The sequence below is a fragment of the Camponotus vicinus genome, unplaced genomic scaffold, assembly GCF_025532165.1.
Source record: "Camponotus vicinus isolate PSW18456_S1 unplaced genomic scaffold, iyCamVici1.0 SCAF_3, whole genome shotgun sequence".
Lineage (NCBI taxonomy): Eukaryota > Metazoa > Arthropoda > Insecta > Hymenoptera > Formicidae > Camponotus > Camponotus vicinus.
Genome location: NW_028141967.1, coordinates 6,426,507 through 6,441,360, shown reverse-complemented (window position 1 = coordinate 6,441,360; position 14,854 = coordinate 6,426,507). Strand labels below are relative to the sequence as shown.

Below are 14,854 nucleotides of genomic sequence, written 5' to 3'. Positions count from 1 at the left end.
AAGATATTTTTAAGAATAGACGATATCTTTCGATTATTTTTCATTTTAACATCAACCAGCAAGAAACTTTCGAATATGTTATAATAAAAATGATTTACGTAAATATAAATTGCACATAGAATATTAATTGTCAATTTTAATGTTATATTTATAAGTAAACCGCATATAGATATTGTAAATTCCTGAGTATCATTAATATATATTTTATGAGATATAAGTATTATCTTTTTAAATATAAAGAACAATGATATTCTTACCCAGGAAAGAAGTTTACATATACATATAATTATATAAAATTATATACATATAAAATATATATACAAGGTGTATCAAAAGTCTGGAAACGATCGAATATTTCATAAACTATGCATTTTAGAAAGAAATGTTTCAGACAAAAGTTGTATGGCTTAAAGGGGGCCATAAGAGAGTGTCATAAATTTGACCTTGAAAAGTCGTTTGAAAGTCATGTGAAGGTCACTTTCAATTTTTTAAACGGAACTCCCTATTTTTTATTACTTATTCTTATAGTTTATCTCGAAAGCTTTCCAAAACACTATAATAAAGTATTTCTTCATTGAATACTTTTCGAGTTATGAGGCTTAAAATATCTTAATTTTACATAAACCATAAAATATCAAGTAAAATATTTATTTTTCCATTATCTCACCTTAATATTTTTATGTACAAAATAATGAGAGGAATCAATTGGTGTAAAGAAAAAACATAGGTTTTTAAGAAAAAATATGTAATTTGCAATTAACAATTACACATTTTTTCTTAGAAACAATTATGTATTTTCTTTACACCAATTGATTCCTCTCATTATTTTGTACATAAAAGTATTAAGGTAAGATAATCGAAAAATGAATATTTTACAAGATATTTTACAGTTTATGTAAAATTAAGAAATAATTTCAAGCCTCATAACTCGGAAAGCACTTAATGAAAACTAACTTAATTATAGTGTTTTGGAAAGCTCTCGAAATGAGCTACAAGAATATGCAAAAGCATATAGGATGTCCCATTTACAAAGTTGGAGGTGACCTTCAGCTGATTCTTCAAGGTCAAACTAATGGCATCGTCTTATGTCCCCCTCGAAACCATACAACTATTGTCTGAAACATTTTTCCCAATCGCTTTTACTTTAAGAGATATTCAGCAGCATCACTTAAAATGACACACCCTGTATATGTCTTCTTACTCTTGTCTAATCGCTGTCTGTATATACATATATATATATATATATATATATATATATATATATATATATATATATATATATATAAAATATATATATATATTAAAATGGGTCACCCTGTATATATATATATATATATGTATATATGTATATATATGTATATATATATATATATATATATATATATATATATATATATATATACACATATATATACATATATACATATATATATATATATACAGGGTGACCCATTTTAACTTAGGCAGCCAAATAACTCGAAAAATAAGCAAGATAGAGAAAAATGTTTTAGACAAAAGTTGTATGGTTTCGAGGGGGCCATAAGATGGTATCATTGGTTTGACCTTGAAGAGTCATTTGAAGGTCACGTGAAGGTCACTTCAATTTTTTTAAATGGAATACCCTATATATTTTTGTACATTCTTGTAGCTTATTTCGAGAGCTTTCCAAAACACTATAATTAAGTACCTTTCCGTTAAGTACTTTTTGAGTTATGATGCTTGAAATAATTTCTTAATTTTACATAAACCGTAAAATATCTTGTAAAATATTCATTTTTCGATTATCTTACCTTAATACTTTTATGTACAAAATAATGAGAGGAATCAATTGGTGTAAAGAAAACACATAGTTGTTTTTAAGAAAAAATATGGAATTGTTAATTGCAAATTTATTATGTTTTCCGCATTATTCAATCGAACACATGATCGCGTTCGATAGCGCCAGTAGTACCTTAACCTACCGCAACCTACCATGACAAAAAACTGCTTGCAGTCGCCGAGTAATTATCGTCGCATTGTCGCGTCGTCGCGTCGTGTAGTAACGTGTCCGCGTGTTTCTTTCATCGAGTGATTTTTAATCGCCAACAGTTATTATTCGACAGTGATTAATAGTGATTAGTGATAGAGTCATTAGTAAATTTCTCGTCTCATCGAGTGAGTAAATAAATGTGATTACGTTAAAGTTTATAAAAAAATACAGTTCATGAAAGAAGAAAAACTTTCAGTTAATAATTTAGTGTGGATTTCTTGTCTTTTGCAACGTGATATCTACGTTAAATTTGAGAACGTACGATCTACACTGAAAAAATTATTTTTTTGACTGCCACCAAAATATTTAGTACACACATTTTGGTTGACGGTATAAAATATTTTACTTATACTAACCATATTTATCATAGAGAAAACAAAATTCAAAAATTCATTAAAATTAGCGCAACCAAATTATTTGCTTAATTTCTTTAGTTTTTTTTTACAGGCAAATTATCATCTTTACAAGACTTTATTATTAAGTAATATTTAAAAAATTATTATTAAGTACATTTATCTTAAAAAGAAGTGTTTAATAAAAATTTATAATTATATATATACATATAGTGTTAAAAAAGTCTGGACACGGTCGAATATCTCGATAAGGAAGAGTTTTACTAGAAAGTGTTTCAGACAAAAGTTGTATGGCTTCGAGGGGGACATAACATGATACCATTAGTTTTACCCTAAAGAGTCACGTGAAGGTCACCTCCAACTTTTTAAATGGGACACCCTATATACTTTTACATATTTTTGTAGCTCATCTCAAGAGCTTTCCAAAACACTATAATTAAGTTAGTTTTCGTTAAGTACTTTCCGAGTTATGAGACTTGAAATCATTTCTTAATTTTACATAAACCGTAAAATATTTTGTAAAATATTCATTTTTCGATTATCTTACCTTAATACTTTTATGTACAAAATAATGAGAGGAATCAATTGGTGTAAAGAAAATACATAGTTATTTTTAAGAAAAAATATGTAATTGTTAATTGCAAATTACATATTTTTTCTTCGAAACAACTATGTTTTTTCTTTACACCAATTGATTCCTCTCATTATTTTGTACATAAAAGTATTAAGATAAGATAATCGAAAAATGAATATTTTACTAGATATTTTATTGTTTTATGTAAAATTAAGAAATGATTTCAACCTCATAACTCGGAAAGTACTTAATGAAAAATAACATAATTATAGTGTTTTGAAAAGCTCTTGAGATGAGCTACAAAAATGTGTAAAAGTATATAGGGTGTCCCATTTAAAAAGTTGGAGGTGACCTTCACGTAACCTGCAGGTGACTCTTTAGGGTCAAACTAATGACACCATCTTATGTCCCCCTCGAAGCCATACAACTTTTGTCTGAAACACTTTCTAGTAAAACTCTTCCTTATCGAGATATTCGACCGTGTCCAGACTTTTTTAACACCCAATATATATATATAATATAAATATTATTTTTGTGAAATCTGACGGTTATTTTTTCGTCGCACTTTTAGCGGCAGATAGTATTTCATGATGAGGCGGGAGGCGGAAGGGACCAAGCGAGTGCGCGCCTTTGTACGCGCCTTAATACATACGCACTTCGAGTTGCGCGTGATCATACCGGTAAAAAGATCTTGTCAGTACAAGTCGATACGCAGTACGCAGCGTTTGGCAAGATCCAGTTCAAGATCCTAGTAGAAGTTTTTTCTTGTGTCTTGTGGAGTTTAGTTTTACTAAAATTAGTGTCTTGTGGAGTTTAGTTTTGCTAAATTGTGTTAAAATCATGAAACGGGATATTAATGACGATCAAGAATTTATTAAAACGACATTAAATGACTGGAAATTATCAAAATGGTATGATCGATTTATTGGTAAGTACTTATTAAATACGCACATATAATTATATGTTGAATTTTATCATTTTTATCAGATGTAACAATAATTAACATATCGATATCTTGCTTTAGACTATATATATTTAGCATGTTAACATCTTGTTTCATTAAAGTATAAAGTATATGTACATTAGAATACGCATTTTTTAGTCTGTTTTTTAGTTCTGTTGCCGGGTGTTTGTTAAACTTGCGAGAGTGAAATAATTGATTTATGATGAAAGTGTCTTTAACCTATAATACACAAATTGTTGCATTGTTGATTAAGGCTACAGTCAAGCGTGCGCTACGAATAGTGAATCTAGAATGGATACGCTGGCAGCAACAAATTATTTTACATAGAGTATAGTTCGACGTTCGGCCCCTCGATCCTCGACTGTTCCACAGGAACGCCGAGCTATACTCTCTATGCGAGATAATTTGCTGCTGCCAGCGTATCCATTCTGGCATCACTGTTCGTAGTGCACGTTGACCGTAACCTAAAACAAGGACGGACTCGTCGCAACATTCGACTGTTTATACTCTCACGATCTTATTGTTAGTCGGCGATAAAAAAAAGTGCGCATTCCACTTATTCCAGTGTAATAAATAATTCAGTATATTTCGTCGATTTAGAACACATTTTTGAGAGATTTAGTGTATTTATTGACCGATACGGTTTAAATAATTGTAAATGAAAACAAGGCTAGATTTAAGTTTAATCGTTAAACAATATTAATTTTCTTTAATTCTTTTATTCGTATCTCATGTTTTAGAGGAAGACATTGATAAAGAAGCTTTTCTGAATATAAGTGAAATTGAAATAGCACGAATAATAACTACGATTGGAGGGATTCGCTGTTTTCTTGAGAAAAGAAGATTATTGATAGACAGTATAAAATTGGTAAGATAAAAATTTTTATGCTTTTCGAAATATTAAAAAACAGTAAAGAATGAATTAAATTGTAAATGTTTGGAAAAATTAATATCTGATACCTTTATAGGAAAAATTACTAAAAGTATCAAATGACGACAATGATGATAATCAATTGATACAGTTACAATGTCAAAATAATGAAAAAGAGCCTCAAGAATCAAATAAACAAAAAGAAGCAAGATTTTCTAAATTATCCTGTAGTGATGCACAACCTTCGGTATGTTTAATAAAATATTTCTTTTCTTAAAAATTTGAATAACTAATAAAAATAAAGCAATAAATATTATAAAACAATAAAATATATAAAATATATAAAAAATATATAAATAATATATAAAATATATAAAAAATATATAATATATAAAATATATAAAATTATAAAATATATATATAAAATATTTAAAATAGTTATATATAAAAATATAAATAGTTATGTATAAAAATATATAAAAAATATATGTATATAAATATAAAATCGAGTTGTAAACAATAAATGTAAAATATAATTACTTAATTGAAAGAAATATATTTATTAATGCTTTTGTTTTGTTTTTTTAGACATCGTGTGCACAAAGAAATCCCTTGAAAGATAAAACAACACAAATATTAAATACAACTTCAATTGATGACTTTCATAGTGAACATTATAACACTGGGAATATATTAAACGATTCATCAGATGAATGTACGAGTACCGAAGAAGATAATAAAAATTCAGCACTAAAGGAATGTGATAATATTAAGGAAAGTGGGTCAGAAAAAAGTAATAACAATCAGAACAAATTTAACATTTCATACACCTTAAATCATTCTACATCAATTCAAAATGCGGTAATGTTTTCATGCAAAATACAATTTTATAAATATTTTATTAATTTTATAAATATTTTACAAATATTTTTTTTTATCATTTTAATAGGATTTGAGAAAACTATTACTAAGTTTTATAGATGGACAAATTATTATAAAATTTTATGAAAAGCATAACATACTCGATGAAACCAAACGTAGGAAGTTGACCGAACTTCTTGTTACTCAATTTATGTTTGCAAAATCTGTGGACGGGACAGAAATGTAATTGCTAAATATACATATATATGTATAAAATATTTATTCTATATTTATATTATTAATATATATATATATATATATATATATATATATATATATATATCATATAAATGTATTCTAATGTTCGTAGAGTTCGTTTGTTGAATGCTGATTTTGACATTGTATCGAAAAAGATCCAGAATTTGTTTCCAAATGAGCAACAGGCATTTTATTATGTTCCACCAAAATCTGAAGGACCTTCCCAAAAAATATCAAAAGGAAAATTACCGGATTTTTATCGAAATAAACTTGATGAATGTCGACAAATTGGACTTATAGAAAGAAAACGAAAGAGAACTAGTGAAAACATTAATAATTCAGATATTGAACTAAGCATTAATTCTGAAGGTAATAATAGAATATATGTAGTTAGTTCTGTAAGTTGTATTTTTTTAGATACGTTACAAATTTAATTAATATTACGATATATCTTGTAAAAGATTTTTAAGTTTAAAACTAAATTATTAAATTAAAATATAAATATAGCTAAACGTGTTTGCGAAACACATCTGCAATGGTTGCGGTATAATACAGCACCTTGGTCGTCTGTAAAAAAACATTGGAATGGATCTCGTGAACTGAGACATCAAAGTTTTATAAAACAAAAAGGAAATGTTTATGACATTTTTAACGAATACCCAGTGCTTAAACAAGAATTCGGTTACATGCTTGTATGTAATGAAAAATTTATTTTTACAATTTCTTTTTAAAAATTTGTATTATATATGTAGTTTTTTTTTCAGTTGGATGCTGATTATAATGCTTTAATTAATGAAAAATCTAATATTTACAACGAATGGCCCGAACTATCTAAAAAATTAGAAACATTACTAGAAAATCGAATCGTAAAAGATAAAACTTTTGCGAAGCAACTTGAAGAGATCCAATTATATGAAAAAGGAGATGGTAATAAAATTTTTAGTATATAATTAAAAAAAAATTAATTTATTGTAATTATTTAATTATGTTGAACAGAATGCAGAGATGCTGCATTGATTTCTTTAATATCGGTATTATGTCCTTCCAATGTGCGATTAAAGATACCAGGAGGAAAGATATGGCGACCCACTATAGCAGAATCAATGGATGCTTTTATTTGTCATATTAAAGTGAGAAATTTATTTAATCGACATTTTGTTATCAGATTCTAATGAAATCGATTAAATTTCATCTTTATATAAGATAATGTAAATACTAATTAAAAATTAATAATAAGAAGAATTTAAATTTATAGGTTCCAGGGGAATTGGAAAGAATAAAACGTCGAAGACAAGAGAGAGCCATTAAACAGAAAGAAACTCTACAGCCATATATAATTGCAATAGGCTCACAATTAACTGCAATTGAGACATTTTATATCATCATTGATGATATAATGTATAAAATGGAAAATGTGTTAAAAGCTGTTGATATCCTGTACAAGATTTTTCAAGTTCTTAATGTCAAATATCCATCCGCCTGTGAACAAGTTTGGCTTTTTATACAAACATATATTTATGGGCGAACAACAGAATGGGATAAGTATGACAAATCTGTCATGAATTTAATCGATCTTTTGAAAAGATTTTAAAGGCAAAATATAAAATATGATATCAATTTAGATTGAGAATTTGATTTATCATTTATTACATTAAAAGAAAGAAATTGTCGTTAATATAAAATTTTGATATTTATGCATTCATTAATTGATTTAATAATTGATTGATTTAATAATTGATTGATGTTAACTGTTCAATTTATAATTTAGTTTAACACAATTTAAGATAATTGTCATTGTGTTAAATTCTATATTAGGGATGCTAAGTTTATCGGTATTTATCGATACTATCGACAAGCACTAACAGCACAACAGTCGATAGTTGTCGATAAGGAAAATAATTTATCCATAACTATCGATAGTTTTCATGTAGGATTTCTGAACACGGCCTTTGACGATAACATTGTGTAAAAAACCACGACTCGATGCCATTGTATATCGAGATGTAGTAATGCGTTTCAAATATTATTGTCTTTCGCTTTTGTTGTCTTTCGCTACTGTCGTCTTTTGCTCTTATCGTCTTACTATTTATTATAATTAGTAGACAACGGATATATACTAAACATATAATATAAATATATAATATATATAAACCACCTGCAATCTAGAGAACCTAAAATTAAAAAAAATAAACAAACAATTAATAAAATTATCGATATTTGTCGACAGTATCGACAAGGATTTTGAAAACTATCGATAGTATCAACAAGCAAATTGTTTCGATATTTAACATCCCTATTCTATATATTTTATTACGTTATAATTCTATATATTATATTACGTATAGTAGTTTGACTGTTTCCAAAAATATATAGTATAGTTTGAAATGTCGTTAAGCGTTAAATGTAGTTATAAAAGTTTAAAAGTAATATTGATATGTATATGTGTGAATTGCTTTCACGCTATTTAAAATCTTATTTTCTATTTTAATAAGTTGTTTTTTAGACGTAAAAATAAATCTTGCGTTTGTGATTCTATCATTCATGATGTTCCGTTGCTATTTATGTGAGAGAGGATTCAAAAATATTGATCTGTTTATTCGTCATTTTTCTGTAATTCACAAATTTGAAACATGTATCAATCGTTTCACATGTATGCAAAATGACTGTTACCGCATTTTTCAAAATATTAATGTTTTTAAAAATCATTTGATTATTGATCATTCAGAAGATAATCAAAGATCTTTAAATGTATTAAGAATTTCTGCTGTTGATATATCAGCCCCAAGTGATAATAGTAACAGGGATTTTGATCTTACTTCCGACTCATTTGAAAGTGAACAAGAATTTATTAATGATTTTGACAATACTGAACAGAATCTTATTGACTTAAAAAAACAATTACAACATGAAGCTGCAAAGTTTGTATCTAGTTTTTATAATGAATTGTCAATGAATAGAACGCATGTGCAAACGATTGTTGATTCTACACGTATATTTGTCAACAAAATAATATTTTCATATCTGAAGCCAAATGTTCTAAATTTTACCAAAAATGTCGATGCAATCCAGTATAATATTGAGCAAGTCTTCAACTTATTTGAAAATCCATTCGATTCACTTGATTCAGAATTCAAACGGTTTAAATACTTTAAAGAACGAGGTACTTTAATAGAACCAGAATCGTACGTAATTGGACAACAAACTATTGGTAAAAAAATTGAATCAAATTATGTAATTGTACCCACTAATGTGACCGGTCAATATGTATCTATACAATCAGTTATACAAAAATTATTTGCTCTACCTGATTTCTTACAACAAATTTTAAACTATATGCAAAGTTTATCATTAGAATCGAATGGAATTTCAAATATAATTCAGGCTGAATTATTCAAAAAATTACAACAAAAGTATCCAAACAGAATAATTATTCCTCTTATATTTTATTATGATGAATTTGAAGTGAATGATCCACTTGGCTCAAAAACTGGCACTCAAAAAATTGGTGCTGTATATTATTCTTTACCATGTATACCTCCAAATGCTCAATCTCATCTTGTTAATATACAGGTTGCATTATTATTTAATAGTAATCATCGAAAAGATTTTGGCAATAGAAACGTCTTTTTACCACTCATTAAAGAATTAAAATTTCTACATACGCATCCAGTTTACAGGACGAATGACAATATTGATATTTATGTAAATTGTCTCTTATTTGTAGCAGATAATCTTGGTCGTCATGAAATAGGTGGTTTTGTTCAGTCTTTTTCAGCCAATAATCCATGTTCAGTATGTAAAATATCTCGTAACGAATTACTGAGTGCAACTTATGAAAAACCCGAACTTTTACGTAATATGGAAAATTACAAACTTGATGTTGAAAAAAATGATGTTAGTACATCTGGAATACACGAAGAATGTGTATTTAACGAAATAGAAGATTTTCATATTTTGGAGAACAGTGCCCTTGATATCATGCATGATATTTATGAAGGAGTTTGCGAATACGATTTGTCTCAAATTTTATTACACTACATTGTAAATTTAAAGTATTTTACACTTCAAGATCTAAATGATCGTATCGGAGCTTTTGACTTTGGCGTAAGTGAATTGAGCAATCGAATTCCTTTTTTGAAGAGAGAAAAATTAAATAATTATCGTTTAGGTTTTTCTGCATCTCAGGTAATACGTTTTATGAAATATTTTGGCCTTATTATTGGCGATCTTGTGCCTCCAGATGATTCTCATTGGGAACTGTATCTTACTCTTAGAGCGATAATTGATATTTTAAACGCTAGATCATTTTTATTGCAAGAAGTTGAATATTTGCAATGTTTGGTAACGGAACATCATGAAATTTATATTAGATTATTTGGAAACACTTTAAAAACAAAACATCATAATATGTTGCATTACACACGACTTATGCTTCGTGTAGGACCTCTAGTGAATCTTTGGTGTATGCGTTTCGAAGCAAAACACAAAGAGTCTAAGATAGAATCACATATAATTACTAGTAGAAAAAACTTACCACTTACTCTTGCTTTGAAACATTTATTAAAACTGAATGATAGATTACTTAATGAAATTTCATTATCTGATGAAATGTTACTCGGACCAAGTATTTTAACAGATGCTATATATTTTTATCCTCATTTTAATTTATTTAAAGAATATTTACCAGAAACTTACACAATTGTGTCATGGATTAAAATTCAAAGCATTTTATTTAAGCCAAAATTTGTGTTAACCTTAAGTGTAAAAGATTTATTACCTGTTTTTGGGATGATACATTTTATTTGTTTAAATAATGTAAAAAAACCGTTTTTTATTTTACAAATTTTAGAAACAGTTAATTTTTCGAGGCATTTATATGCCTATCGCGTTTCATTTTCAACAAAATGGAAAATTTTTGAATGTAATAATATTAAGTCAATTATTAACTATAATGGTGTTACTTCTTTAGTAAAATCGGCTGATGCCGATTATTTTGTAATAATGCAAGAATAAAATTCTACCAAAAATATGGTTGTTATTATTATATTTTTATTTAAGATAAGAAAAATATTTTAGTTGTAAGAACTAAATACAAGGAACCAAATTTTTTAGTTGGAACAATAAAATATTTGGTTGATCATATATTAACCAAATTATTTGGAACGGTTTACCAAATTTTGATTATGTCAACAAAATTGTTTTTTCAGTGTATCGGAAAATTCATTTCTCCTTCAAGCAATTACAGCAATACATCAAAAGTCATCGAACAAGGTAATGATAACTATTTTTTGACGTTATGTGAAAACAGATCTCGGGAAGTCAGAGGGACAGTGTGTCAAAGGAAATTCGTGAAAAGAGAGGGGTTTTTAGTGGGTAGGGAGTACCGAGTTGGTAATTCGACTTGGTACTCGAGTCCCACATAACTCACTGGATCGACCGGTGGGTATGCATAAAATGCATTTCCCCTCTCTCGTAAAAAAAAAAAAAAAAATTACAGGTGAGTGAGCGAATGAGAGAGAGAGAGAGACAGACAGACAGACAGACAGAGAGAGAATGTATGTGTTCGCATGTGTGTCTGTATGTGGATAGCGACCAGCTGATCGCAGCGGGCGCCCCGCGTAAGCACCCGTGTCTGACGGTGAATCGCGCCACCCTTGCCTGCCTCTTGTATTCGACCCGTCATACGTTAACTACTTCCTTTAATAATTCAAAAACTACGCTTCAAATTAAATTTTGGTAAAGGAAAAATTGTCTTAGAATGGTGTCAGGAATACGTCATTTTATAGACGGATCGTTTTTCGGGATCGCCCTGTATAGTCAACTTTTTCTTTTTATATAGTTATATTGTTGCGCCCCCGCGTCCCGTCCCTGCGGATGTATTCGCCACCCGTTATTCTGTCGGCGGGAAGTTCGTCGACGGAAGAAGATCGTCTTCGCGCGCGTTGTCAAAGCGTTTGTTTTAAACAACAACTATCATTGAGTCTGGAGCCAGTTGTCAAGCTGAGCGGTCGCGTCTTTATATACGAGCCGTTGTATTATTATTCTGAGTTATTGTCTGTGTTCTGTGTTGCTTATTAAAGTTCTTGTGTTCTAAAGAACCGTGTCACTATTTCGAGTGTGCGAGTGTGCGAGTGGAAGCGTGTGCCGAGAGTTGTGCCGCGTGTGTTCGATATATCGAGGTCGTCGCCGCGGACGCAACATTTTGGGGGCTCATCCGGGATCTGAGAATCCCGAGAGTGAAGAAAGACATCTCGAGAGAAAATTATCGAATGAAAAATGATTGCAGAACAGCAAGATTTGTCGTCCGGAATTTCGGTCAGGAAGAGGATGCGAGCCGCGACTCCCGGACTATCAGCGGAGTCGATCACGCTCCGGGCGACGATGCCCGATTCAAGGATTGCGCAGCGGACGACTGTAAGAACGAGCGAAAGAATCTCGGATAAACAGCTAAGTTGCTCCAATATTTAAAAAAATAATAATAGTAGTTTTGTAGGAGTGGCTAGATCGTACGCGGTCAGATTCGCGTAGTTTGTTAAAGAATATTAAAATGTTAAAAGAGTTTATTTTAAATAAACTGGTGTGTGTAAAATTAAGGCTGGCTCGGATGTATCTTGAATAGGGGATAATTCTTTCATTAGTGTTGCAGCTTCAATCGTCAATAACTCGATGTGATTTATTTTATTATAATTTCTGCAGCCATTAATTTCGTTTTGTTGTTATCGACTCATACATTCGTACATCATCGTAATAACAGCGCTTCTTGTAACGAGTATGCGTGACGCTATCTGCATGTTCCTTTGTTTTTAAGTAAGACCAGCGAGTGCTTACGCAACGAGTTAGTGTGTAGTAGCAGTACGATTGCAAGCAAGTAGCATTTACGTAACGAATATTTTGCGATAACAAATTGGTCCTTCGAGCCGGATCCCGCGAATCCCGCGGATTCGACGAGTTTATCGCGAATCAATTGAGGATTCGGTGAACAAGGTTATACAAATCTGGTGACGAGAAATCACAAGCAATGGCGGAAATCGCTGGTTTACGGAGAGCACGAGGCTACGTAAAGGCGAAATTGACGAGGTTGAGAACACAAGTCCTGGAAGCATCCGATGAAGCCGGCGTCATGTTTGACAAGGAACAAGCTGAAACGAGGTTAGAGAAGCTAGAAGAAATTCAACGAGAATTTGAGACTGTTCAAAGACAGCTATTAGAAAGGAGTGACGATTTTACTGCTGACGATACGAGAGAGGATGAGCAATTCAAGACAAGCTACTTCGAGGTAAAAACTTTATTAAAATGATTTATGAAGCAGCCGCCTAAAGAAGGTGCTGCAGAAACCACGGACGCGATCATGCAATTGTTACAACAGCAATCCGAATTAATGCAACAAATAAGGCACGGGTCGCGAAGCGAGCCCTCAGCCGCCATGACATCTCTTTCGTCCAATACCGGAAACGAAGCAATAGCGGTGATTCTTTCGCGGCAAACGGAAATTCTAGATCGCGTTGCAAATGCGACCGGATCTAATAATACAGATAACAGAGTCAAATTGCCTATTATTAAGCTTTCGCGTTTTGACGGGAAGATTGGAAATGTTTTTCGGAAATAGTTTTCGTTCTATTATCCATGATAAACCGTATTTATTTAATATCGAGAAATTTCGATACTTGGTTTCATCAATATCGGGTGACACCGCGAAAATGATTGAATCGATTGAATTAACACAGCAGAATTACACCACTGCGTGGGAATTGCTGCAACAACGTTATGACGACCCTAGATCACTTAAAAAAAAGCATATTCAGTGTTTGTTTATGATGCCGACCGTGACGAAGGAATCTGCAAAGGCACTTAGAGAGTTAATTGATTATACTTCAAGGCATTTAAGAGTGTTAAAGGTTCTAGGTTCTCCTACAGAAGCATGGGATGAGCTCGTCATCCATATGGCGGAGACGAGGTTTGATGCATGAACGCTTCGAGCATGGGAAGAAAAAGCCGAGAGTAACGATAACGTGGAGCTAGAGGATATGTTAGAATTTTTGAGAAGGAAATGTCAAACATTAGAGCGTATCGAATCCAGAGACGCAGACAGGATCGAGAAATCTTCCAAGGAAGGTGAGTCAAGAAATAAAGGATCTGCCATGACAGGTTCCGAATGGAATTCATTGGCTAAAGGTACTGTAAATCAAAGAACTACTTTGTTAGCCACCTCAAATAATTCAGGCAGGTGTTATTTCTGCAATGGATCACATTTCATATATTTTTGCGAGAAATTTTTAGATTTACCCGTTCCCGACAGAATAAAGGAAGTCATAAGATTAAAGTGGTGCATCAACTGTCTGAAAAATGACCACTATGCCAAAACATGCAAATCTGGACACTGTAGAGAATGCGAAGGAAAACACAATACGTTGTGTCACATATCACAGGACAACAAGGTCACCTCAAGGCCAGATGTCGCAGAATTTAAAAATGAGACAATCATCGAATCACCCAGCAATATGGCGGTCCACACGAGCAATTCAAAGGGACGTCGTGTTCTTATGGCCACTGCCATGGTGGACGCTAGACAAAGGAGCGGTTCGTCTATACCGTTACGCGTATTGCTCGATAATGCGAGCGAAGCCAACTTTATTACTCAAGCGGCGCATAATAAATTGGGTTTAAAGCGAAATCGCGTTACAGAAATCGTTACTGGATTGAACGAAATTGAAAACAAAATTAGCAGCAGCTGTGATATTCATATCAAGTCGAAATATTCCAATTCCGAAATTAATGCGCAATGTTTAATTGTTCCCAAGATCACTAAGAATTTGCCATCCATGAAAATATTGCAGTAATTTAAAAATACCCAGCAATATTAATTTAGCAGATTCAGAATTCCATAAAGTCGGTCAAATAGATATGTTAATTGGCGCTGAATTCTTTTTTTATTTATTAAAATCAG

The 14,854-nt window shown here is 30.9% G+C and overlaps 2 protein-coding genes and 2 pseudogenes across 4 annotated transcripts in view; 2 read left to right on the top strand and 2 right to left on the bottom strand.

Annotated features, from left to right (window-relative positions):
* The window catches only part of LOC145969300 (fatty acyl-CoA reductase 1-like), a 197,368-nt pseudogene that overhangs the window by 59,740 nt on the left and 122,774 nt on the right, over positions 1-14,854 (bottom strand).
* LOC145969302 (fatty acid synthase-like) overlaps positions 1-14,854 on the bottom strand; it is a 45,385-nt pseudogene that overhangs the window by 16,096 nt on the left and 14,435 nt on the right. The gene's annotated exons all lie outside the window — the stretch shown is intronic.
* LOC145968457 (uncharacterized) lies at positions 3,404-7,501 on the top strand. 2 transcript variants are annotated; one of them, XM_083093918.1, is made up of 10 exons: positions 3,404-3,867; positions 4,661-4,788; positions 4,889-5,038; positions 5,380-5,652; positions 5,741-5,895; positions 6,023-6,279; positions 6,418-6,602; positions 6,675-6,837; positions 6,907-7,040; positions 7,166-7,501. In XM_083093918.1, the coding sequence occupies exons 1-10, from the start codon at positions 3,846-3,848 to the stop codon at positions 7,499-7,501; spliced, it is 1,803 nt and encodes a 600-aa protein (XP_082950044.1). In that variant the 5' UTR covers positions 3,404-3,845. The 2 variants fall into 2 exon arrangements, with proteins under 2 accessions (XP_082950044.1, XP_082950043.1); XM_083093917.1 differs by having other exon boundaries at positions 3,405-3,884.
* Positions 8,452-12,353, top strand: LOC145968253 (uncharacterized). Its single transcript, XM_083093612.1, has 2 exons — positions 8,452-10,764; positions 11,991-12,353. The coding sequence occupies exons 1-2, from the start codon at positions 8,452-8,454 to the stop codon at positions 12,351-12,353; spliced, it is 2,676 nt and encodes an 891-aa protein (XP_082949738.1).

Coding starts and splice junctions, on each gene's coding strand:
- LOC145968457 (XM_083093917.1), top strand. CDS start 3,797: ATGAAACGGGATATTAATGACGATCAAGAATTTATTAAAACGACATTA. Junction 6,280..6,417: donor ACTAAGCATTAATTCTGAAG/GTAATAATAGAA, acceptor ATATAAATATAG/CTAAACGTGTTTGCGAAACA. Junction 7,041..7,165: donor CTTTTATTTGTCATATTAAA/GTGAGAAATTTA, acceptor TTAAATTTATAG/GTTCCAGGGGAATTGGAAAG.
- LOC145968253 (XM_083093612.1), top strand. CDS start 8,452: ATGATGTTCCGTTGCTATTTATGTGAGAGAGGATTCAAAAATATTGAT. Junction 10,765..11,990: donor TTTTACAAATTTTAGAAACA/GTTAATTTTTCG, acceptor TGCTTATTAAAG/TTCTTGTGTTCTAAAGAACC.